The sequence below is a fragment of the Mustela putorius genome, unplaced genomic scaffold, assembly GCF_011764305.1.
Source record: "Mustela putorius furo isolate JIRA1106 unplaced genomic scaffold, ASM1176430v1.1 tig00003845_pilon_pilon_pilon, whole genome shotgun sequence".
NCBI lineage: Eukaryota > Metazoa > Chordata > Mammalia > Carnivora > Mustelidae > Mustela > Mustela putorius.
The window spans coordinates 51,913,716-51,938,684 of NW_025421998.1; the positions used below are offsets into that span (position 1 = coordinate 51,913,716).

The following is a 24,969-nucleotide window of genomic DNA, read 5'->3' on the forward strand; positions in this document are numbered from 1 at the left end:
ACAAAGGGGAAAAAGAAAAGAATCTTAGCAAAGAAGCAAAAGACTTTTTTCTTAAACTGGCACTTTAGATCTTCAGAGAGATTAGAATTATTATACTCATAAAAGGAGAACATGAGGTAATTTTTTAAAATGCCATGCACAGAAAAAAATAAAAATCCTGGAAGGTAAAATCATGACAGTAAAAAAGGAATTCTAGTAGAAAGGTTAAAGACAAAGATGAAGAAACCTCTCAAAAAGCAGAAAAAAGGGAAAGACTAGAATATTAAACCAGGACTTAAAACGCTGAACATTTACAATTCCAGGAAAAAAGGTAAGAAAATACAGAGAAAAGAAAATTATCAGAGATAAAAGTTCAACATTTTCTCCAAACTGGAGCCCATGAATTCTTGAAGAGGGATCATCAAGTTCTCAGCATAATGGTTACACAGATATACATAAAAATGTATCACTGTGAAATTTCAGAATACATGGGGGCACAGAGAAAATTCTAGAAGTTTCCCAAGAGAAATTACAAGAGCCCACATTGCGGAATCAGAATGACATCAGACTTTTCAACAAAAATGCTATAAGCTAGAACACAGTGGAGCAATGCCTTCAAAATTCTCAGGGAAACGAATTTCCAACTAAGAATTGTATACTCAGCCAAACTATTAAATTAAGTAGAATAGCTAAAGTTAAAAGAGTTAAAATTTTAGTACTTTTACTGCCCATGCATTCTTTTTCAGGAAGCTACAGGAGAATGTAATCAATTAAAATGAAGAGGTTAACAAAGGAGGAAGAAAACAGGAGATCCAAGCAACAAAACACACACACACACACACACACACACACACACACACGAAAAGAGAAAAGAAAAGAAAAAAGTTTCCACTAATTCATGGTGATGAGACACCTACGACAGTTTTCTCAACTGAGTGTGATTTGGTCTCCCAGAGGACATGTAACAATGTCTGGAGACAATTTATTATCACAGGTTGGGCAGTGGGGAGAGTACTACTGGCATCTAGTGGATAGAGGCCACAGATGCTGCCAAACATCCCATACCGTGCAGGGACAAGCCCCTGCAACAAATAATTATACAACCCCAAATGTCAATAACACTGAGGAAGTTGAGAAGTTCAGTTCTAGGCTAATGGCTGTGCAGCAGGGCGAAACAGGAACCAGTACAACTTACACAGATTCTGGATTCATTCTGTGGTCAATTTAGAACCACTGACATCTTAGATCTAAGCCTCAGAAAGTATCTTTTAACAGATGGACAACATTATGATATAACGTGAGCAGTGTGGTTACAGAGGCAGGCAGAAAGTACTTGACACAACTGAGCCATTTTCCTTGACTCTAATTGATATATTACTAATTTTTGGCCTAATAGAAAATATTTCTCATGATCCTGCCACAAACTCACATTGCAACTTTATCTTCCATCATTCTTCTCTCCCACATGGTGTGATTTTTTTAACGTAGAGCAATTGAATTCTCCATTCATTGCTCATGCTATTTTCTGCTCCTTAATTTCTCTGTCCACCTTGTTCTCCCCAGGGAATTCATTATCAACATCCAAAACTTAGCTCCGGAAATTAATAAAGCAGCAATCAATTAAAAATGAATAAAATGGCTCCTCAATGGCAATGCATTCTTATTCTTAAATAATACATATTGATCATGTAAACTGTCGGTTTAAGTATTATTTAAGGGGATTCCAGCTACTGTGATCGACAAACCCCAAAACGTACAATAGCTCAGACATAATAGAAGTTTCTTGCTCACTCTCATAAAATCCAAATTCCAAATGAGTAGGTGCCTCCCTTCTCAGAAGTAATTTAGAGGTCCAGGCACCTTCTATTTTGCAGTTCCTCCTTCTTGGCTGCCAATTTTAATGTGCTCATCAACATTAAGGGGTAAATGGGTAAAAGCACTTAGAATAGAGGAGGTCTTTCTGGTCCAGGCCTGTACATGACATACATCGCTGTCACTTACTTTGCGTTGGCTAAAACATGGCCATATGGCCACAAATACAGCAGGAGAGGCTGGGCAATATCTACCTGCCTGCTTGAGAAGAACAAACTGTTGGTTAAGAGATAGTCAGTCTCTGCCATGGTGTGTTTCTGAAAAACGTCTTTATTACTGTTCAGAAACAAAATACCAGGAGATTTGGTTATTTGTAAGGCATAGACAGGTTATTTGTAAGGGCACACAGCTATTGAAATCACACAGCTGAATGCCAGCGAAAGGAAACATTAAGATAGAAACATTACATCACCCCCGAGGTAACAAATCAGAAGTATCCAAAGCTGGAAGAAGTGGATGATGTGCTTGGTGGAGTAGCTGCCTGAGAGATGTTGACTCTACTGTAGTCAAGTTCTAAATGTGAACGTCTTCATGCAGTTTGGACCTGCTCAGCAGAAGAGCGGATGACCGCCTTGTACAAATGCTGCAGTGCTCCGTGTGGATACCGCCAGAGGGACTAGGGCCAGGCCGGCCCATCTGTGTTAGTGTCTGTTTACCTTGACCCCAGAGGTGGGTTTCCAGCCCAAGAGTGTGAACTGTGTGTCCTGACAGTCTTTGCTGGTGTGGTAGAAAGTGAACCCTTTTAGGGCAGCTGGCCAGGAAGTCAGCAAATGCAGCCCATCTGCCAATCAGTGGATGAGCTCATTCATGTCAGGGGAGAATTTGTGGGTGGGGAAGGGTATTCATAACTCAGTGCACTGTTTAATGTCCCACTCATTTGTCTTTTATACATACTAGGTAATCAACATTCTCTCACCATCAACCCTCTTAAATATTTACCCTGTTTGCACAACTAAATAATAAAGTAAAACTTTGTAACTTAGTTTAAAAAAAAAAAAAAAGAAAGAAAGGAAAAGAAATGGTGGAGAGCAAGGAGGTAAACCTTGCCATAGGAAGCAAAGAGATTGCTCCTCTTTTTCCTGTGAGTCAGGAAGCTAAGAAACAGGAAAGCCAACTTTGTGAAGGAAGTTAAACAGATGCAAAGATGGCTAGGAAATAACCTGAAATGCTGAAGGGGAATTTTCTGAATACCTGAGGGATTTCTTCATATGGTATTGAGTGTGTAAGTTGAACTGTCCACAAAATGATTGTAGCTGAGGATTTTTGTGTATGAGGATCTTATTAAGATATTCGTGTGATTTTTTTTTATAGATTTTATTTATTCATTTGACAGAGAGAGATCACAGTAGACAGAGAGGCAGGCAGAGAGAGAGAGGGAAGCAGGCTCCCTGCTGAGCAGAGAGCCTGATGCGGGACTCGATCGCAGGACCCTGAGCTGAAGGCAGCGGCTTAACCCACTGAGCCACCCAGGCGCCCCTTCGTGTGATCTTTTATTAAGACCTTTGTGCTGGGTATTTTGCTAATTATTGAGTTCTTAAAATACCACTTTGAGATGGGTGCTACTATGTTGGGGTTTTTTGCAGGGAGTAAGTCAGTTGTCACGTGTCACAGAGGTAGGTAAGAGTCTGGGCTAAAATAGGAATCTTGGTCAGGTTACCTCCAGGGTCCTTTAAACATTTACTCACAATCACTGCTATCATTTGTTGTTGTTGCTTATCTGTTGGTCTATTTGGTTTTTTTCTTAATCCAATCTACCAATTAAGTTATAGTGACATTACACTTCAATGTTGACATTTAAGTTAATATGCCTGCAATCTTTAATCTAATACAGATTTTTTTATACTATAAATTATTTTTTGGTGTTCATTAAAATAGTGATTATCAATCCAGTAGCCAAAAACAGATGCAAGGCTTTAAAGATAAATTTGAAGAAGAAAAAGAGGAACAATTAAGAAGACTATAAGTTAAATGGTCTCTTGAAGGTCTTCCTGGTTCTAGGAATCTATCTTTAAATTTAAGATTTTTAAGCGAAAATAGGTCTTTAAAACTTTTCTCAGAAAATTTAATTTAGAATAGTTGTCAAAAACCATATAAGTTGTGAATTTTTAAAACTCCACTAGAAATAGAAACTACTACCAACCTTAATTTTAAAAAGTGTCCTGAGAATTCTCATTAGGATACATATTCCATAAAATGAATCTTTATGAAGCAATTAATTTGGGAAAGTGTCACAACTAACATTTCATTGCTACTATGTACTTGGGCTCGTTAGTTCTTTCTTTCCTTTTACGAATCATGTTAGCAAAACATCAGTATGAATACATATTTAAGAAACTCTATGCTCTAATTAATAAAACTGGAATTTAAATAAAACAAGTCTCCCAAGCATCTCATACTTAGAATATCCTTTCACCTTGAGAACCACAAAAATAAGATCAGTTATTTGAAATGCTTGGAATATATGCTGGCCACTCCCAGTGCTCAGCTAACAAAGTTCCTTCATAATGGAATTTAAATGTCCCTTCAGTGAACTCTTTCTTGACCCTCCCAGAGAATATCAGGTAAATGGTGCCAGGACTCTGAAAAAGATTCAGAGGAAAGAGTATTATGACTGTTTATCCATATCTTCTGTGAACACAGATAAAAGGGATTTACTTAACTAGTTTTTGCTCATATTAGAATACCTTCTTTTTTTTTTTTTTAAACGAAGAGGGTATATGTAGTCTTTGAACCTAACATTTTTACTCCATACTCAGCAAGTTCTCTCTCCTTCAAAACACAAACGATTCTGCAAATGTCAGATTTCAGGATACCATCCTAATTTAATTGCATAAACACAAGTCAACCCTAGCTAGCTTTGCTGCCTAGCCAGGCTTACAGTGGCTCTTTCCCTTTCTTCTCCAAATGCAATTTCCAACTCAACTTGCCCGATCTCTTGATGTTTCCTACATGATTCTGCTAAAATGTTGCTATATGATTATGCATTTCATTGCTTTTGCTTAATCATAGCTTAAAGGAGGCCACTTGCCATGAAATCACTAAACAATAATCTACATATATATATGTATATACACCTGATTATATATATATGTATATACACCTGATTTTATTGAGTAAACGACACTTTATTGAGTATGTGACATCATTTAACTCCAGATTTTGATTGTGGTTAAAGAGAAACATCTGAGATTCTGTTCTATGATAGTTCTTCCAGTGGTCAGGGTAAATACCCTTAGATTATAAATTCCTTAATAATAAGAAGAACTTCTTCCTTGTGCAAAATAGACTATCAGAAGAATTCACCAGGCCAATAGATCAATGACTAAGATCAATTACTAAGGCAGAGTATTCTTTCTTTGCAATGGTTACTAATATGTTGCTTTTATTTAATAAAGCACAAAATTCTTTCAAATGAGATTTTCCATTTTGACCAGCCATTTTATGCAACATTGTAAAGGAGACATAACTTTATTTCAATCAAGTCCTAGTCCAAATATCAATGTATTAATAGAGAAGCTGAACATTAATCTTAGAGAAGGGCCTACTTTTGTTTGAATTAATGCAAAGGCCATGAGAACCTGACATCTTGATCCATCTGGTCAGACATAAATGTCCTTATAATGATACTCTGGAAAGTTACTTTTGAAATCCCATTTGGTTAGACTGTGTAATGAGAGTGGCACCAAGGGTTTTAGTCTGTATCCCATCCCCATTCCCTAGAGATGGATCAACTTTTGAAGCATTTGAAAACTTAAAAATAGATTCTTGTATAGAAATTGTATTACCCCATCTTGTGTCCTTTTCCAAAGACTGCATGTTGCTGAGGAAATTTTGTGGAAGTCTTTTAATCTGATTTGTGTCTAATAAACTGAGACTGGAAGTGCCTTTGCAATTGTTGGGGAAACACTGCCCACTCAATGGTTAGAACTCAAACCAGATACCCCTCCCACTGGACAGATATTTACTTCCTTGAAACCCGGAATGATTCACTGCTATTTTCAGCTATAAAACACCAGTGAGGTAATTGGGTATGAAACATTAATATCTTTTGCTATTTCTAATCAGCACTTGAACCCATGTTCAAGGAGAAGGCCCAGAAGGGAGAGAGACAGAAACTGGTCCCCTTACCACCCTCCTGAAATGTGATGTCTACAGTTAAATACATCAGTTTATTTCCTCTGCAAATCAATTTGACACAGCTGAAGTCTGGTGCATTCACTTGCCTTTTCAATTATTTCTTTAGAACCCAAACTCAAAGATAAGCACTTTTGGAAAAAAAAAAAAAAAAAACAGCTAAACAAATCCATTGCTTGCATTATAGCAAACTCTTTCAGACAGAAAATGCAGTCAACAGAGATCATCCTACTGAGTTGCAGAGGTCTAAAATGTCACTTCTACAGGATATTTCCCTCCAGGAGAGATTTTGGTTTTGCTTCCCCAGATACCTTCTTTTGCCCTAGCAGTCTACAGTCATTTTAAATCAAAGGCAATGTCTGTGCTGAAAGGGGGGCAATGGTGACCCCCTCTTGTAAGGGGAACATGGAGGGAGATTCATAAGCAACTCTAACAAATAGAAAGTCCAGCTAGAAGCCTCAGGCTGGAATGGATTTTACTCTCTGCTGTGTCAGCCAAAGGCTGTGTAGCTTCAGTGAGCTCTATTTTTGGAATCACAGAGCTGATGCTACAAATCATCATGAGGTTATCTTACCAACTGTACTAAAATTTCCACTCCTTATATCACTTTGGAGCCGGTTGCCCTTAAAATGTACAAGGATATTTGTTTGGCAAAAGCCCACAGAACTGTGCTTACTGACAATTAAACTATTTTGCAAACAAAGGAATATATTGAATAATATCAGGGGAACCTGGTAAAACTTTTGGTTATTCTGTTTTTTGAGTTATGATTAGGCACAAACAACAATCCTGACTGCCTGATTTGTAACCTAAAGAGTCCCCTGTTTACCATCTTTGTGTTTCAGTGTCTTTATGATGAAATGGGATAGTGTATCACTTCAGGAGGTTACCATAAATATGAAATGAGGCGATGCATGTAATGCATTTGCAGGCTACGTGACATACATAAAGCACTAAAAAAAACACTAGGTCTCATCTCTTCCTCCTTTGCTGAGTAATCATGGCTCACACTCAAAAGAGCTCTTTATTGGTGAGGAGATTTCTGAAGTCACTAGTCATTTTTCATGGTGCTGCTTAGTCTTTAGTGTTTTCTTCTTGGTTTTCCTGTTGTACAGTTCTAGTAGATCAAAATAACACAATGCTTAGACTATTATTCTTACTTTGACATTTTGATTATAGTTCCAACCAAATATTTGAAGTAATGGGAGGATCTAAGTTAACCATTAAATTAATCATGAAGAAGCCACCTAGATAGCTCAGCTGGTTGAGTGTCCAACTTCAGGTTTCAGCTCAGGTCATGATCTCAGGGTTATGAGACTGAGACCCATATTGGGCTCTGCACTCAGTGTGGAGTCTGCTTGAGATTCTCTCGTGCGCTCTCTCCCTCCCCTCCCCATGTGTATTCTCTCTTTCTCTAAAATAAATATTTTTTAAAAATTAACCATTAATGCCTCTCAGAGTCTCTGGACTCCAGGAAACAAACTGAGGTTACAGAATGGACAGGATATTAAGAAGAGCACATGTCATGATGAGCACTAGGTGTTAAACACAACTAATGACTCACTGAACACTACATCAGAAACTAATGATATACTATATGTTGGCTAACTGAACATAATAAAAAAATGAACCATTAAAACATACTAGATTAAAAATCAGGCTTCCAGTCTAGTCCACTGTGTGCAATTATTTTGGAATTTGTAAGTTATTTTACAGAAAGCTGTTCTGTCATTTGATTCTTATAACACCATGAGTTTATGTAGGTACTTTCCCCCCTAGAATAAGTAAATCGAGAATTCCCAGCAATAAAATCACTTATATAAGAACAAACACGACATTATAAAGACAGAACTAGAAACTCAAGTCCCCTAAATTGAAAAAAAAAAGAAAATTTGTTTTTTTCCCTCATAGCATACAATATATCTTCCTGTCTATCTGGGTCCCTTTGAGCAGGTCACATGATCTTTCTCTATCTCAAGGAGGAATAACTATACTTGACTATTTCACCAGAGTATTAGAAGGATAAATGAAAATAAGGTATATGAAAAGCTCCCTATGACTTCATTCTGACACTGTGGAAGATAATATGAACTTGACACATTTTTATCATATATATAGAAGATGATAAAGAAGAATAGGTCAGCTGTTTTCCAAAACAAAATTCTAAATGGTAGAAGAGTTTTCAGCTATATCCTCTCCTGTGAATTATGCTTGTGATTATGAAAGAAATGATAAGAGATCCTAGAAAACATGTGTATCAGATGTCTATTGCGGCTTAAGAACCGAGTGAATCAGGGCTCTCCAAAGAAAGAGAGCCAAGAAGAGATACATAGATATGTTTAAGAGGAGAGAATACCAGTAGTCAGTAATTTATCCAAAATCTGTAAAACCTCTAGTCTCCTTCTCTCCCACTTTGTATTCTCTCCTGTGAATTGTGCAATTAATCCATTTTTCATTTTAATTCCAATTAGTTCCAAGTGATAAAAATCAAGACACATTCTTAACATCTTTCATTGCCTAGAGTAAAAGGTAGCTACATACATGTTTAAAGGCATTTAAAATTTCAGCATTTGTCTCTTAGTTTTTGATGTTGGGGTTGGGGGAGTGAGGGTAAGGACTGGAATGAATACCTACAAACATCCTCAGCACCCACCTTAGGAAGTCTGTGTTTAAACTTACGCTACATATTTTATTAGAAGAGCTACATTGGAAATTTTACTTAATATTTCCTTATAACTACAGTTTTCTTACATGAACAATATTAAGTTTTCTAATTAATCATGTTTTAGAAACTGAATATTTATAGAGTTAAACATTTACATGTATATGTATATATTTACATATAGTAATTTAGGTACATGTAGCAGAATATTATATACATACATAAAAACATATTAATACATACAGTTTTAGAATATAGTATGTCAGGCATTTCAGAAATGTATTAAAATATGGTATCTTATTTACTATAAATGAACATTTTCCCAAATGCAAGAGCCACTAAATAATGCAATAAATGAAAAGTTCCCAAAATTAAAAATTAAAAATTATAAGGAGTGTCTTGAATGCTATATTGGAAGTGCCGGTAAATACAAGAAGCAATAGTTATGTTCCATGATCTCTTTCATGTACTTTCCTCACATAGCTCTTTCTAAATTTTCCTTTCCTAAAGCAGGCTAAGAGCTTTTGATCAAACATTTTATTCTGAATTTAATTATTTTTAAAAGCAGTCAACAGCTTTCACTTAGAAATTCCCTAACTCTGCTTCCCTAATGAACATTTAGATGCACGCCAAGTTAAAGCTTTTTTTTTTTAAACCTTTTTAAAAACATTTCCCCCATAGCTCTTAAAGTGAGAAAGTTTAGGAAAATGTGATGTATTGTACTCCTTACAACTCAAAAACACATATATCCATTTGTCCACGACTTAGAAAAAACTCTGGCCTCAAACTGAACTTAAGTAATTTGATTCCTAAGGAAACTTGGGGGTTGAAAACAAGAGATGAGGGGACCTGGGTGGCTCAGTGGGTTAAGCCGCTGCCTTCGGCTCAGGTCATGATCTCAGGGTCCTGGGATCGAGTCCCACATCAGGCTCTCTGCTCAGCAGGGAGCCTGCTTCCTTCTCTCACTCTCTCTCTGCCTGCCTCTCTGCCTACTTGTGATCTCTGTCTGTCAAATAAATAAATAAATAAATCTTTAAAAAAAATAAAGAAAACAAGAGATGATTATAGTTGGATAGAAAATAAGAATGAGTATCGCTCAACACATCTTTTTCATAGCACCAAATTTCTAAATGGCTAATATTGTGAACTTTGAATTTCTCTCAATTATGCAAGTGAACTTTGAAAACTCTTGTTAACAAGAAAAACTCCTGGGGAACTTATACTTCTATAGGCTTTGGAGGACACGGAGCTGAAGACAGGTCCCATTCAGGCCAAGAGTAGAGTCTGCGAAGTAAACCCCAGCCCAGGTGCTGCATCACCCCAAGATGATTCTCAGGCATCAGAAAGAAGTATATGGTAAGAAAAAACAAAACAATAAGTAGATATAAAGGAATTGAATGTTGCAGTTTAAGAGGAAAAGAAGTTCAAGTAAGGAAAGCAACATTGAAAATGGGATGGATGAAGAAGGTCTCATGAGAATTCCTTAAGTACTGAAGACAAGTTACTGGAATCAGAGGGTACAGAGCTGCTATCAGGCATCTCACAGGCAGAGGACAGTGAGCCTGATAACGAACCCCTAAATGAAAGAAGTCCCTTCTACGAACTTGGGGCCCTCTTAAAACATTCCAGACCAACAAATGTTCCTGCATACCCTGGATATCATTTAGGGAATACAGATTCTTTTTTTTTTTTTTTTAAGATTTTATTTATTTATTTGACAGAGAGAGATCAGAAGCAGGCAGAGAGGCAGGCAGAGAGAGAGAGAAGGAAGCAGGCTCCCGGCTGAGCAGAAAGCCCGATGCAGGGCTCGATCCCAGGACCCTGCGATCATGACCTGAGCCGAAGGCAGTGGCTTAACCCACTGAGCCACCCAGGTGCCCCGGGAATACAGATTCTTGACATTGGAAAATGTTGCCCTTCTGTTTGGAATAGGGGGTTCTTTTGTTTGCATGCCCAAGTTTTAGCCTCAAGGAAGCATTCAGGATCTGAGTTTTTAATAACTTATTGTTTCTCAGTACCTTAGTGAACCAGAAGGGTAAAGGTTCAAGGAAGTGGAGGAAAATTGGGTTTTTCTGGGTGTTTTAGTAAAAGACTTTAACAAATAGAAAAGTGAGACTTGAAAAGTGATCTGGCTTCCCTGCTACAAAAATCACTCTCTGAAGGTTGTCCAAAATGAGGAACTCAAAAAAGATGTGTGCTGGGCTGAATTAATGTGAATCAAATGGTAAAAAATAGACAAGAATAAGAAGGAAGGCTGAATAAGCACAGAGATTAATGTGGAAGTGGCAGATCAATTTCCCGAGAGCTCAAGGATGAAAGAAAAGGAAACAACATTTATTGAGCTTATTCTATGTACCATGCACTCCATTAGGTATTTTAGCAATAATTTAATTATTCTGTTGACAAACATTTTATTTGAATGTCATATAGGTACCTTTTTAAAATAAAATTTATGTTTTTGGAACAGCTTTGCATTTTCAGAGGAAAGTTTCCATACATCCCATATTTAATTTCCCATATTAACATTTTATATTAGTGTATTTTTTTTTTTACAAATATAGGTGTTTCTAAAGCCCTTAAGACTCTTAAGTCATTTATCATTATTTGTACAGATGAGGAACTGAGGTTCAGAGAATTGTTCCTCAAAATATGTGATGGATTTTCCCACAGTGCCACATAGCAACCTATCTTATTGCTAAAATCAAGTCTAAAGTGCATATCTAGTCAAAGACCTGGCTAACAAAATATCTTTCTTTGTACTTATACTTGGTTGTAATATTTATATGTAGTGCCCTTTATGGTCCCTCAAGAATTTTTGCGCAGGGCACCTGGGTGGCTCAGTGGGTTAAGCCGCTGCCTTTGGCTCAGGTCATGATCTCGGGGTCCTGGGATCGAGTCCCGCATCGGGCTCTCTGCTCAGCAGGGAGTCTGCTTCCTCCTCTCTCTCTCTGCCTGCCTCTCTGCCTACTTGTGATCTCTCTCTGTCAAATAAATAAATAAAATCTTAAAAAAAAAAAAAGAATTTTTGCACATGATGTCATTTTATTGTTTAACAGTGTTTATGGGTAAGTCTAAGGAGACCAGCAGAGTCCACAGTTGGGTCAATTGTGACCTTGCCACAATTTGTGTCATGCGATGAGGTTCAGTTTTGACATTTTGTCTGCATAGTGAGTCAGGGTACCATCAGTGCCAAAAGCTTAAAAGATACATTAATTTTTCTTTCCTCATCCATGAATCCATTTCCTCATCACATCTGTCAATTATACTGCATTAGTGTCCCTTCTGCGTGAGGGCCCTGTATTAATTCACGATTACACTTTCTTATAAAATCCAAACCAACTTCTCTTGTTCATTTGAGCAGTTCCTGATGCTTTATCCTTGTATCTACTTGTCTGCCATTATTTGTTTCATACATAATAAGAAGCCTTCCCTCAGGTTTCTTTGTCTTGGGTTTCTCACTATCGTGACTTCCCCAGTTTAGGGGCACACTCTCAAAACAGGGATTGCACACTCCTTACGTTTGCCTCTTACCCCTGTCTATATGCCTATGAAATAAGACCCTATTAAGATGCAAACTGGGGAATAAGACCTTAACTCTAAAATGTTTAAAAATAAAGCTACGCTACAACCTAGCAAATGCACTAGTAGGTATTTAGCCAAAGGAGACAAATACAGTGATTCAAATGCACCCCAATGTTAAAAGCAGTAATGTCCACAATACCCAAAATATGGAAAGATCCCAGATGTCCACTGACAGACGAATACAAAAAAAGAGATATTACATATAATGGAATATCACTCAGCCATCAAAAAGAATGAAATCTTGCCATTAGCAACAACAAGGGTAGATGAAGCTAGAGAGTATTAGGTAAAACAAGTCATTCAGAGAAAGACAGATATGATCTCACTCATATGTGGAGTTTAAGAAACAAAACAAAACAGATGAAGGGGGAGGGAAGGAAAAATAAAATAAGATGAAAATTGAGAGGGAGGCAAACCATAATAGACATTGAACTCTAGGAAACAAACAGGGTTGCTGGAGGGGATGTGGGAGGGTGTGGGAGGGCAAGGGGGTAACTGGGTGCTGGGCATTAAGGAGCACACTTGATGGAATGAGCACTGAGTGTCACATACAACTGATAAATCACTAAATTCTACCTTTGAAACTAATAATTAAAAAAAAAAAAAAGCCCGTTTCCAGAACACTGAATGGACACTGCCATGTCTTCCTTTCTGATGATATTGCCTATTTTCACTCTAGTAGTTTTTTTTATCATATTCCTCATCTGTTCAGTCTACCTCTTATCAGAAGTTTTACATATTACCCAAAAGTTAGTCTTCAGAAGGGAACTTACCTTCTACTTTATTTTGTTTTTATCAAATAGCACATGAATTTTAAAAATTCAAATAGTCCAATGGGCTTATATTGAAAAATAGCAGTTTCCCCTCTCAACTTCCACCTAAATCCCTCTCTGCAAGAGGCAGCAATATTCAAGTATCCTCACTGTTTTTCTTCTCTCTTAAGACTTTCAAATTTATGCCCATATATTATTCTAATTTTCCAGTTTTGAATATTATTTATTGACTCTCTAAAATTAAAAATAAGGATTTGGCTATAATATTATCCTCCTCTCGAGTACAGAAAACAAATATTTAGGCCTAGTAGGCTTTCCCCAGCAGGATTAATCAAATACACAAATTTAAAAACTCAACGTTGAGTTTTAATATCTTAACTCTATAACGTTCACAGGTGACCCGTGTGCTGGACAAGGATTTATTTAGTTGCTTAACAACTTCTTGTTTTTCTGAAGTTAGTAAATTACTTCCTGCTTTTGTTTTGCCTCCCAGAGGGAAAGTAGAGGAATTTTCAAACTAAGAGATTCTTTGCCAGCAAATGTGCACCATGGGAAACAACATAGGAAAGTCTTTAGACTGAAGGAAAATGATGTCAGCTAGAAGCAGAGTACTCTAAGAGTGAAGAGTGCCAGAAAGTAAAAAATATAAGTAAATATAAGTACTATTTAAAATATGGTGGGAATGCAAGCTGGTGCAGCCACTCTGGAAAACAGCATGGAGGTTCCTCAAAATGTTGAAAATAGAACTGCCCTATGACCCAGCAATTGCACTATTGGGTATTTACCCTAAAGATACAAATGTAGTGATCCAAAGGGGCACATGCACCCAAATGTTTATAGCAGCAATGTCCACAATAGCCAAACTATGGAAAGAACCTAGATGTCCATCAACAGATGAATGGATCAAGAAGATGTGGTGTATATACACAATGGAATACTATGCAGCCATCAAAAGAAATGAAATCTTGCCATTTGCAACAACATGGATGGAACTAGAGCGTATCATGCTTAGCGAAATAAGTCAAGCAGAGAAAGACAACTATCATATGATCTCCCTGATATGAGGAAGTGGTGATGCAACATGGAGGCTTAAGTGGGTAGAAGAAGAATAAATGAAACAAGATGGGATTGGGAGGGAGACAAACCATAAGTGACTCTTAATCTCACAAAACAAACTGAGGGTTGCCGGGGGGAGGGGGTTTGGGAGAAGGGGGTGGGATTATGGACATTGGGGAGGGTATGTGATTTGGTGAGTGCTGTGAAGTGTGTAAACCTGGTGATTCACAGACCTGTACCCCTGGGGATAAAAATATATGTTTATAAAAAATAAAAAATTAAAAAAAACAAACAAACAACAACAACAACAACAAAATACCAACAATAATAATAGTAATAACAAGAGTAACTTGTGGGATTTATAAATTATGCAGAAAGAAACTGTGTGGGGGAGAACTGCACCAAAGGTGAAGTAAGGGGCCATGGAGTTAAATTTCTTAGTGTCCTCGAATGTGCAACAAGCTGTAAAGCACTGCCTTAGGTTTTAATGCAGGAACTCATAGATGCATCTTCTAACATCTCGGGTAACCTCTGAAAGAATAATACAGTATATATGACTAAAAAGCTAATAGAAGAAATAAAATAATAAATCTGCTTAATGGACATGCAAGGAGAAATAAGGGGACTAAGAAGATTAGATCTTGGAGTGGCAGTCTTTTTTTTTTAAACCCAACTATCTCAATAATAATATTAAATACAAATTGATGAGAACACCGGGTGGCTCAGTGGGTTAAAGCCTCTGCCTTCAGCTCAAGTCATGATCCCAGGGTCCTGGGATGAAGCCTCACATTGGGCTTCCTATTCGGCGGGGAGCCTGCTTCCCCCTCTCTCTCTGCCTGCCTCTCTGCCTGCTTGTGATCTTTGTCTGTCAAATAAATAAAATCTTTAAAAAAAAATACAAATTGACTAAACAAAATTAATTCTATTCTATCTGCCAGAGATACACATTATTAGTGTGTCAAAACACTAACACAGTGAGTTTCCTTTTTGCACCTGTAACAAATTACTACAAATTTAAGTGACATAAAACACAAATTTATTATTTCATAATTTGCAAGCTCAAAAGTTTGAAATGGTTTTCCAAAGCTAAAACCAAGGCGTTAGCAGAGCTACATTCCTTCTGGAGGCTCTATGGGAGAATTCATTTCCTTACCTTCTCCTTGTGCTTCTAGAGGTTGCCTGGACTTCATGGCTAATGGTCATTCTATCTCTGAAACCACCACCATAGGAACTTCAAGTCTCTTTTTGACTCTGACTCACAGGGCTCCTTCTTTTTCTGGTAAGAAGCCCTGTGATTTTACTGGCCACACCCAACCAATCCAGGATAATCTTCCCCGATGGAGATCCTTAACTAATCACATCTGAAAAGTCCCTTGATACACTCAAGGTTCCCTTATGACTTAACGGAAGGCTGAATGAATGAGAAATACCTTTGTTGTCTTAACTGAGTTTTCAAGAATGTTTACCAGCCCATAGTCCATTTCTCCTAATTCACCCATAAAGCAGAACACTGATATAACTTAAGGCCCAGGAATTCAATTACTTGTTAATACACCCTAGATTCCTTACACATGGTGAAAGACCCCCTTTCTCTTTCTCCTTGCTGAAGGCGAAATTAAGTAACTTGTTACCTCCATAACTAGATTCTGTGCAAACAGGATGCATGTATCCTGTGCAAACAGGATGCCTGTGATCACACAGTCTGTCAAGAAGGAAGACAAATGAGGAACAGGGACCTTCCAGAGTGATAATATGTCAAGGCTGTCAAGGCTATGTTGAGAGAGCTGCCAGAGCAACCAGCTGTGTCCGTGCCTTGAACCCAACAATGCATGATTTCAAATTTACCAATCAGACCCCTGTAACCATGCATCTGCTTCTGTAAGCTCGCTTCCCACCACCCCAACCCCACCCTATATAATCTGCTCCCCAACCTAGCCCGGCGTGCTCAGTCTCCGGAAGGCTGATGCGTCCGCAGTCGCCTGTGTAACCAATAAACCTCTTCCAACTTGCATGCAGTGGAGGCTTGGTGTCTGCTTCTTGGGTGCGGATCGAGGGTCTTTCATTTGGAGGTCCCACCGAGATCTCTTGACATCCCACCCAAGACCCCGGCCATTCCCCACCGGGAGGTAAGCTGGCCAGCATCTGTGTCCCTGTTATCTGTGTATCTGTCTCTTTGTTCTTTGTAAGCCTGCTTCCTATCTTTCTATTCTGTATTTGCGCAGGCTGAGAAGGAGTTGACGAACTCGGACTTCTCTCCTGCTGCAACCGAGGGACGCCTCGGGGGTTTCAATTTACTCCAAGGGACGCCTTGGGGTTTCTGAATAAGGCCATTGTCTTGGGCCACCCCTCGGTCAAAAGAGGATCTCGCGTTCCTCCTGACCATCAGTTTTGTCTCTTATGTCCACAGGTCTTTGTCTCTGATGTCAACAGGTTTTTTTCATAGCATTCCATTTAAGGAAATTGTCTGCCCCGTTTGAATCTGAGGAATGTCTGACTGAATGTTTGTGTGGCTCCTCCGCCTTTGGCTACGGAGTCTGAGTGGGCTGCACCCTGAGTCTCGCAGAGCGTCATATGGCATAACGGTCATCTACTCCACGGAGTAGCCTGGTCCGGGGTTTATATGGATAGACCTTAGCAAAGATGCTCCTAAGTTCCCGCGAGGGACGCGAGCAGGACAGCACCTGAAAGCACCCCCTCCCCTTGTCATTTTGTTCTAGGAAGGAATATATATATATATATATATATATATATACACATCTATATCTATATATATCTAAACCATCATATTAAAGTCATACCTGCCTATAAATAATCCTCTTTTCCTCCCAAAATTGTAGGATAGGGCAAACCATTACCACCCCCTTGAGCCTCACTTTAGGTCACTGGAGAGACGTTCAGATTCGAGCTAACAATCTGTCAGTGGAAATCAAGAAAAGAAAATGGCAAACCCTCTGTACTTCTGAATGGCCCACCTTTAATGTTGGATGGCCCAGAGATGGGACCTTTAATATCACTGTTATATTACAGGTCAAGGAGCGGATCTTCAGCCAAGGACCCCAGGGCCACCCGGACCAAGTCCCTTACATAGTAGTTTGGGAAAGTCTTATTAATGACCCCCCTCCCTGGGTCTCTCCTTTCAATCATCCTAAGCCTAAGCCCATTCCAGACCCCATCCCCCTCCCAACACCCTCTGCTCCCCCTGTTCCCCTATGTCCCGCCGAACCTCCCAAACCCCCTGTTCCCCTATGTCCCGCCGAACCTCTTAAACCCCCTGTTCCCCTATGTCCTGCCCATCCTCCCAAACCCCCTGTCTCTTCCAACCTATATCCAGTTATTGGTGATTCTGTCTCTTCCCGGCGTCCTAAGCCAAAGAGGGTTCTTCCTCCTGATGACTCCCCCTTAATAGACCTCCTAACTGAGGACCCCCCTCCCTATCAGCATCCTCCTCCGCCGGCACAGGCCCCAACTTCCTCAGATTCTGAGGAGGAACCAGATAATCCGCCAGAAGAATGCCACCCCTCACAATCCCCAATAGCTGGTAGACTTAGGGGTCATAAGGAAGCTATAAAGGAGGGATCTTCCAAGCTCCTTCCCTTGCGCCAAGGCGGGGGGGCCGGCAATCAACTCCAATACTGGCCCTTTTCAGCCTCAGACTTATACAAATGGAAGTCCCATAACCCCTCCTTCTCACAGGACCCCATAGCTTTAACCGCTCTGATAGAGTCCATCCTAATCACGCATCAACCCACTTGGGATGATTGCCAACAGCTCTTGCAAACTCTTCTCATTACAGAGGAGAGACAAAAAGTTTACCTAGAAGCCAGAAAAAATGTTCCAGGAGACAATGGAAGACCAACCCAGCTTCCAAACGTGATAGATGCAGCTTTTCCCCTGACCCGCCCCGACTGGGATTTCAACAGGGCTGAAGGTAGGACCCACCTAAATCTTTATCACCAGTTACTCATAGCAGGCCTCCATAATGCGGGGCGCCGCCCCACCAATTTGGCCCAGGTGAGACAGGTCACTCAAGGCTCAGAAGAATCTCCCACCGCCTTCTTAGAAAGACTCAAAGAGGCTTATCGTAGGTATACCCCCTTCGATCCCGATAGTCATGAACAGAGAGGAAATGTGTCCATGGCCTTCATTTGGCAGTCAGCACCAGATATTAGACATAAGTTACAGCGGTTGGAGAATTTATAAGATTTCTCGTTGCAAGATTTATTAAAAGAAGCAGAAAAAATTTATAGTAAAAGAGAAACCCAGGAGGAAAAGGAAGATAGATTAAGGAAAGAGGCAGAAGAAAAAGAAGACAAATGAGAGCGTAAGCGAAATAAAGAACTTAGTAAAATCTTGGCCGCCGTACTGCAAGGCAATCAAGGATTAGATGCAGTAAAGCCAGGAAGGGAAGGAGACAAAAGAAAGCCTCGGGTAGACCGAGACCAATGTGCCTATTGCAAAGAGAGAGGGTATTGGGTCAAAAGCTGCCCCAAAAGACCCCGTAACCCCAAGGAAGATACCACACAGGCCACAAGATTAATGGCCCTAGATAAGGACTAGGGATGTCAGGGCCAGGAGCCCCCCCCCCAAGCCCAGGATAACTCTAACTGTTGGGGGGCAACCAGTCACCTTTCTGGTAGATACCGGGGCACAACATTCTGTCTTAACCAAAACCCCACGACAATTAAGTGACCGGACGGCATGGGTTCAAGGGGCCACCAGAGGAAAACAATATCACTGGACCAAGGAAAGGAAGGTACATTTGGCGTCTGGTAAAGTTTCTCATTTGTTCCTCCACGTGCCTGACTGTCCCTACCCACTCCTGGGGAGAGATCTATTGACTAAACTAAAAGCCCAGATCCATTTCGAATCAAAGGGACCCACAGTGACAGGCCCCAACGGGACTCCTCTACATATACTTACTTTGCAACTAGAAGAGGAATATAGACTGCATGAGGGAGCCCCCCAACCTAAAGGGGACATAAAATTCTGGCTCTCATCCTACCCAAATGCCTGGGCAGAAACTGGAGGAATAGGGTTAAGCCACCCAGCAACCTCCCATTCACATACAATTAAAGGCAACAGCCATCCCTGTCAATGTTAGACAATACCCTATGTCTAATGAGGCCCGCCAAGGCATCAGACCACACATATGGCGGCTACTAAACCAAGGCATTTTGGCCCCATGTCGATCTCCCTGGAATACCCCTCTACTCCCTGTCAAGAAACCTGGAACAGATGACTATCAGCCAGTCCAGGACCTGAGGGAGGTCAATAAACGAATAGAAGACATCCACCCTACTGTGCCTAACCCCTACAACCTACTTAGCACCCTGCCTCCAACCCACTCCTGGTATACTGTTCTAGACCTAAAAGACGCTTTCTTTTGCTTAAAATTAAGTCCTCAGAGTCAACCCATTTTTGCTTTTGAATGGAAGGACCCAGAGTTGGGAATTTCAGGCCAGCTAACTTGGACAAGGCTGCCGCAAGGATTTAAGAACAGCCCTACATTATTCGATGAGGCCCTTCACCAGGACCTGGCTGATTTCCGGGTGAGTCATCTCTCCCTGATCTTACTCCAATATGTCAATGACATCTTATTGGCCACAACAAATGAAAAGGACTGTCGAACAGGTACTGGGGACCTCCTACAAACCCTTGGCCGAATGGGATACAGGGCATCCGCAAAGAAGGCCCAAATTTGCCAGACTAAGGTCACCTACTTGGGTTATGAATTATATAATGGCCAGCGGTGGCTAACGGCCAGCGGTGGCTAACGGCCGCAAGGAAAAAGACTATATCCAGCATTCCAACGCCCCAAACCCCCAGGCAATTGCGGGAATTCCTAGGGACGGCGGGCTTCTGCAGACTATGGATCCCCAGGTTCGCAGAAATAGCGGCTCCCCTGTACCCCTTAACCAAACAGGATGTCCCTTTCATCTGGACCGAACAACAACAGCAGGCATTTGATCATATTAAACAGGCGCTCCTCAAATCCCCAGCGTTAGGCCTGCCGGACATAACTAAACCCTTTGACCTGTTCGTCGATGAAAAACAAGGGTTTGCTAAGGGGGTCCTAACTCAAAGACTAGGGCCTTGGAGACACCCTATCACCTACCTCTCTAAGAAATTAGACCCCGTGGCAGCAGGATGGCCACCATGCCTGAAAATGATAGCAGCCATAGCGGTCCTAATTAAGGATGCAACCAAACTAACTTTGGGACAGCCTGTCACAATCCTGGCTCCCCACACAGTGGAATCCTTAATTCGTCAACCTCCAGACCATTGGCTATCTAACGCTCGCCTTACTCATTATCAGTCCCTCCTCCTGGACACAGACAGGATCCAGTTCGGACCTGTGGTGACTCTCAACCCCGCAACTCTCTTACCCACCCCTGGAGAGACCCCTTTACATGACTGTCACCAGATCCTTACAGAAATACATGGGACAAGGCCTGACTTGACTGACCAGCCCATGAGGGATGTAGACCTGACTTGGTACACGGATGGTAGTAGCTACCTGCAGAACGGAGAGCGGAGGGCAGGAGCCGCCATCACAACCGATTCTCGGATTGTATGGGCAAGCGCGTTACCAGGAGGCACTTCAGCCCAACGGGCTGAGCTAATCGCCTTAACTCAGGCTCTCCAGCTGGCAGAAGGTAAGAAACTTAATGTTTACACCGATAGTAGATACGCCTTTGTCACAGCCCATATTCATGGGGAAATGTATAGAAGGAGGGGACTATTAACCTCTGATGGAAAAGAAATCAAAAAAAAAACTGAAATATTGGCCCTGCTGAAGGCCTTATTTCTTCCCAAGAAGTTAAGCATCATGCATTGCCCAGGCCATCAAAAAGGAGATAGCCCAGAGGCCAAAGGAAATCGCTTGGCCGATGAAACAGCCCGACGAGCAGCTCTAGGACCCCAACTATTGACTGTGACTATCCTCACTGGGACAGAGGAGAACAGTGAGACCCCCATTTGGAGTTATGAGAAAACAGATTTGGACATCATACAGAGGTTAGGAGCCAATTACAACCCGGTCCAAAACCGATGGGAATATCAAGGAAAAGCCATAATACCCGTTAAAATGGCAAAGGAACTAATAGAGCAAAGGAACTAATAGATCACCTCCATCGGCTGACTCATCTAAGTGCAAATAAGATGAAATCTTTAATGGACAGAGCCAATTTAGAAAACTATTTCCCCAAACGAAATTTCCTCCTTCGGCAAGCTGCCGCAAATTGCAGAGCATGTGCTCAAGTCAATCCTGGAAGAACTAGTATCTGACCTGGAGTCCGAGTACGCAGTCACCACCCTGGTACGCACTGGGAAATTGACTTACCGAGATTAAACCCGGCATGTATGGATATAATTATCTCTTAGTTTTTTTAGATACTTTTTCAGGATGGGCAGAGGCCTTTCCCACCAAGAAGGAGACAGCCAACATAGTTGCCAAGAAATTACTGGAAGAAATTTTCCTGAGATATGGAATGCCCAAGGTATTAGGGTCAGACAATGGGCCTGCTTTTGTCTCCCAGGTAAGTCAGTCGGTGGCCAAGCTTTTGGGGATCGATTGGAAATTACATTGTGCTTACAGACCCCAAAGTTCAGGACAGGTAGAAAGAATGAATAGAACTATCAAGGAGGCTCTATCTAAATTATTGCTTGAAACTGGCTCTAAAGATTGGGTCCAGCTCCTGCCTCTAGCACTCTATAGAGCCAGAAACACTCCTGGCCCTCATGGTCTAACACCTTTCGAAATCCTCTATGGTGCTCCCCCTCCAGTTGTCACATTCTTTGAGACAGATATCTCTACCCATTCCCCTTCCCCCTCTATATAAGCCCACCTGCAAGCCTTGCAGCTGGTCCAACAAGAAGTGTGGAAGCCTCTAGCAGCTGCCTATCAGGAAGAACTTAACATCCCGTCGAAGCCTCATCCTTACAAAATCGGCGATACTGTCTGGGTCCGCAGGCATTGAGCCACAAACCTTGAACCCCGCTGGAAAGGACCTCATACGGTGCTCCTAACAACGCCCACAGCGCTAAAAGTTGACGGGATCGCAGCCTGGATCCATGCATCCCATGTAAAAGCGGCACACCCAGACGGGCAGACCGAACATCCTCAGAACTCGGAATGGACCATCAGACCCACTAAAGATAAGACTTGTTTGCCATTAATTTTACTCTTTTGTTTGTCCTATCTCCTTTCCCCTATAAAAGGCTCCAGTCCACATCTTACCAAGCAATTAACCTGGCAGGTTCTCTCTCAAACGGGGAAGGTCATCTGGTCCACATCGGGTCAACACACCCTGGGTACATGGTGGCCCACTCTCACCCCTGACTTCTGCCAGTTGGCAGCTGGGCTAAACGAATGGGATATCCCCACCGCTGATCCTCACTCATTACACTCCTATACTGGAGACCCCACGGGGGTCCAAGAACCCGGTTGTAAATCACCTATAGCTAGATGTAGGCTAGCTCAGTCAGATTTTTATGTCTGTCCTAAAGATGGTAGGACTCGCGATATGGCATATAGATGCGGGGGATACCAAGAATACTTTTGTGCCAAATGGGGATGTGAGACCACTGGAGATGCTTATTGGCACCCCTCCTCTTCATGGGACTCAATTACCATCCGCAGGAATTATACTAAGTCCAATGAAAATACTTGCTATTTCTCCAGAGGATGGACCAACTATAAAAATGCCCTCTTGTTACCATTAAAAATTACCTTTAGGGATCAGAACCCAAGCAGCACTCCCTCCTGGGTGCAAGGAAAAACTTGGGGCTTTAGATGGTATCTCAACGGGAAAGATAAAGGCCTTACCCTTAAAATTAAACTTAACATTGAAAACCCCCGAACCTCGGGGATAGGTCCTAATCCAGTTTTACCAGACCAAAGAGCCCCTAACCCTCACCTGAGAGACCCTCGCACAACACCCCCGGCCACTCCGTCTGACAGCCATGAGGGAACCCTTCCCCCTGGCATCCCAGGCAAAACAGGCTCCCCCCAGAACCTGTTCTTCTCCTCCCAGTCACAAGTTAACCCTCCCTAAAGTATCGGGCCAGGGACTATGTTTAGGCAAGATACCATCCTCCCATGAGACACTATGTAATATAACAACCCTCATCTCCCCTGGTAACTACTATTTAGAAGCCCCCAATGGGACCTATTGGGCATGTAACACTGGTTTAACTCCCTGTATCTCTGCCCAACTCCCGAAGGCCACCGCAGATTACTGCGTGTTGGTCCAACTAAGGCCTAGAATCACCTACCACAGATCAGAGACCATCCTCCACTTCTATGAAAATAAACCTAGATATCGAAGGGAACCCCTTACCTTGACATTAGCCATATTATTAGGAGTTGGGGGAATAGCGGCAGGCATCGGAACAGGAACCTCCACCTTACTCCAAAGCGATCAGCTTATGCATTTACAAGCCGCCATGACTGCTGATTTAGAGGCTATAGAAAAATCAATCACTGCCTTAGAAAAATCCCTAACCTCCCTCTCCAAGGTGGTCCTACAAAACAGGAGAGGGCTGGACCTATTGTTCTTGAGAGAGGGGGGATTATGCACAGCCCTCAAGGAAACATGTTGTTTTTATGCTGACCATACAGGGGTTGTTAGGGAAACCATGGATAAACTCAGAGAAAGACTAGCCCAAAGAAAAAAGGATTTTGAATCCCACCAGGGCTGGTTTGAAAATTGGTTTAATCGATCACCTTGGCTCACCACCTTACTATCCACCATCTTAGGGCCCCTTATTATACTTCTACTAATCCTCTCCATCGGCCCCTGTATCCTGAATAAACTCGTACAGTTTATGAAGGATCGCTTGTCAGTAATCCAGACAATGGTACTGACACAGCAATATCAACTAATTAAACAGACCGGATCTCAAACTGACTTGTTTCATGAACAACATGAATGGATATAAGATTCTATCTATGATAAAGAAAAAGGGGGGAATGAAAGACCCCCTTTCTCTTTCTCCTTGCTGAAGGCGAAATTAAGTAACTTGTTACCTCCATAACTAGATAACGGCAAGCACATATCCTGTGCAAACAGGATACCTGTGATCACCCAGTCTGTCAAGAAGGAAGACAAATGAGGAACAGGGACCTTCCGGAGTGATAATAAGTCAAGGCTGTCAAGGCTATGTTGAGAGAGCTGCCAGAGCAACCAGCTGTGTCCGTGCCTTGAACCCAACAATGCATGATTTCAAATTTACCAATCAGACCCCTGTAACCATGCATCTGCTTCTGTAAGCTCGCTTCCCACCACCCCAACCCCACCCTATATAATCTGCTCCCCAACCTAGCCCGGCGTGCTCAGTTTCCGGAAGGCTGATGCGTCCGCAGGCGCCTGTGTAACCAATAAACCTCTTGCAACTTGCATGCAGTGGAGGCTTGGTGTCTGCTTCTTGGGTGTGGATCGAGGGTCTTTCAATGGGTGCCAACAAAAAAATAGAAAAACATGAGAATCATATGCTGTTACATATTGGAATAATAAGCATATATTCTAAAACTATATTTACTATATCTAATGGTATAAAGTGACAGTGTTTACCTCATTATATGTAGTGAACATAATTGACTTGAAAATATCTGCAGGGAACAGAAAATTATAAAAAAATGACACTGCGGATTTAAAAAGCAACTAAATAAATGTTCTAAAAATAAATGCACACTAACTCAAATGAAGGCAGTAATGGAGATGTTTAGCAGCAGTTTGGACACAAAATAAAAGAGATTTATGAACTGGCAGATATAAAGGAAAAATGAGGCATGACCGATGAAATGAATAGGAGAATGAGGGGGAAGTGCATAAAAGACATGGAGGTTAACCACAGATAGAAACAGTATCATGAAACTTCAGAAAGACAAGATATTAAAACCAAGGAGGG

General features: G+C 41.2%; 1 protein-coding gene across 1 annotated transcript; it reads left to right on the forward strand.

The window, feature by feature from the left end:
- Positions 1-946: 946 nt before the first annotated feature.
- On the forward strand, positions 947-23,114 carry LOC106004871. The gene is given in 9 exon segments (XM_045089730.1): positions 947-1,197; positions 2,389-2,491; positions 9,879-10,003; positions 16,896-18,645; positions 18,647-19,096; positions 19,098-19,793; positions 19,796-21,075; positions 21,165-21,394; positions 21,397-23,114. Coding segments are annotated over 9 exon segments (6,603 nt in total).
- Positions 23,115-24,969: the final 1,855 nt, after the last annotated feature.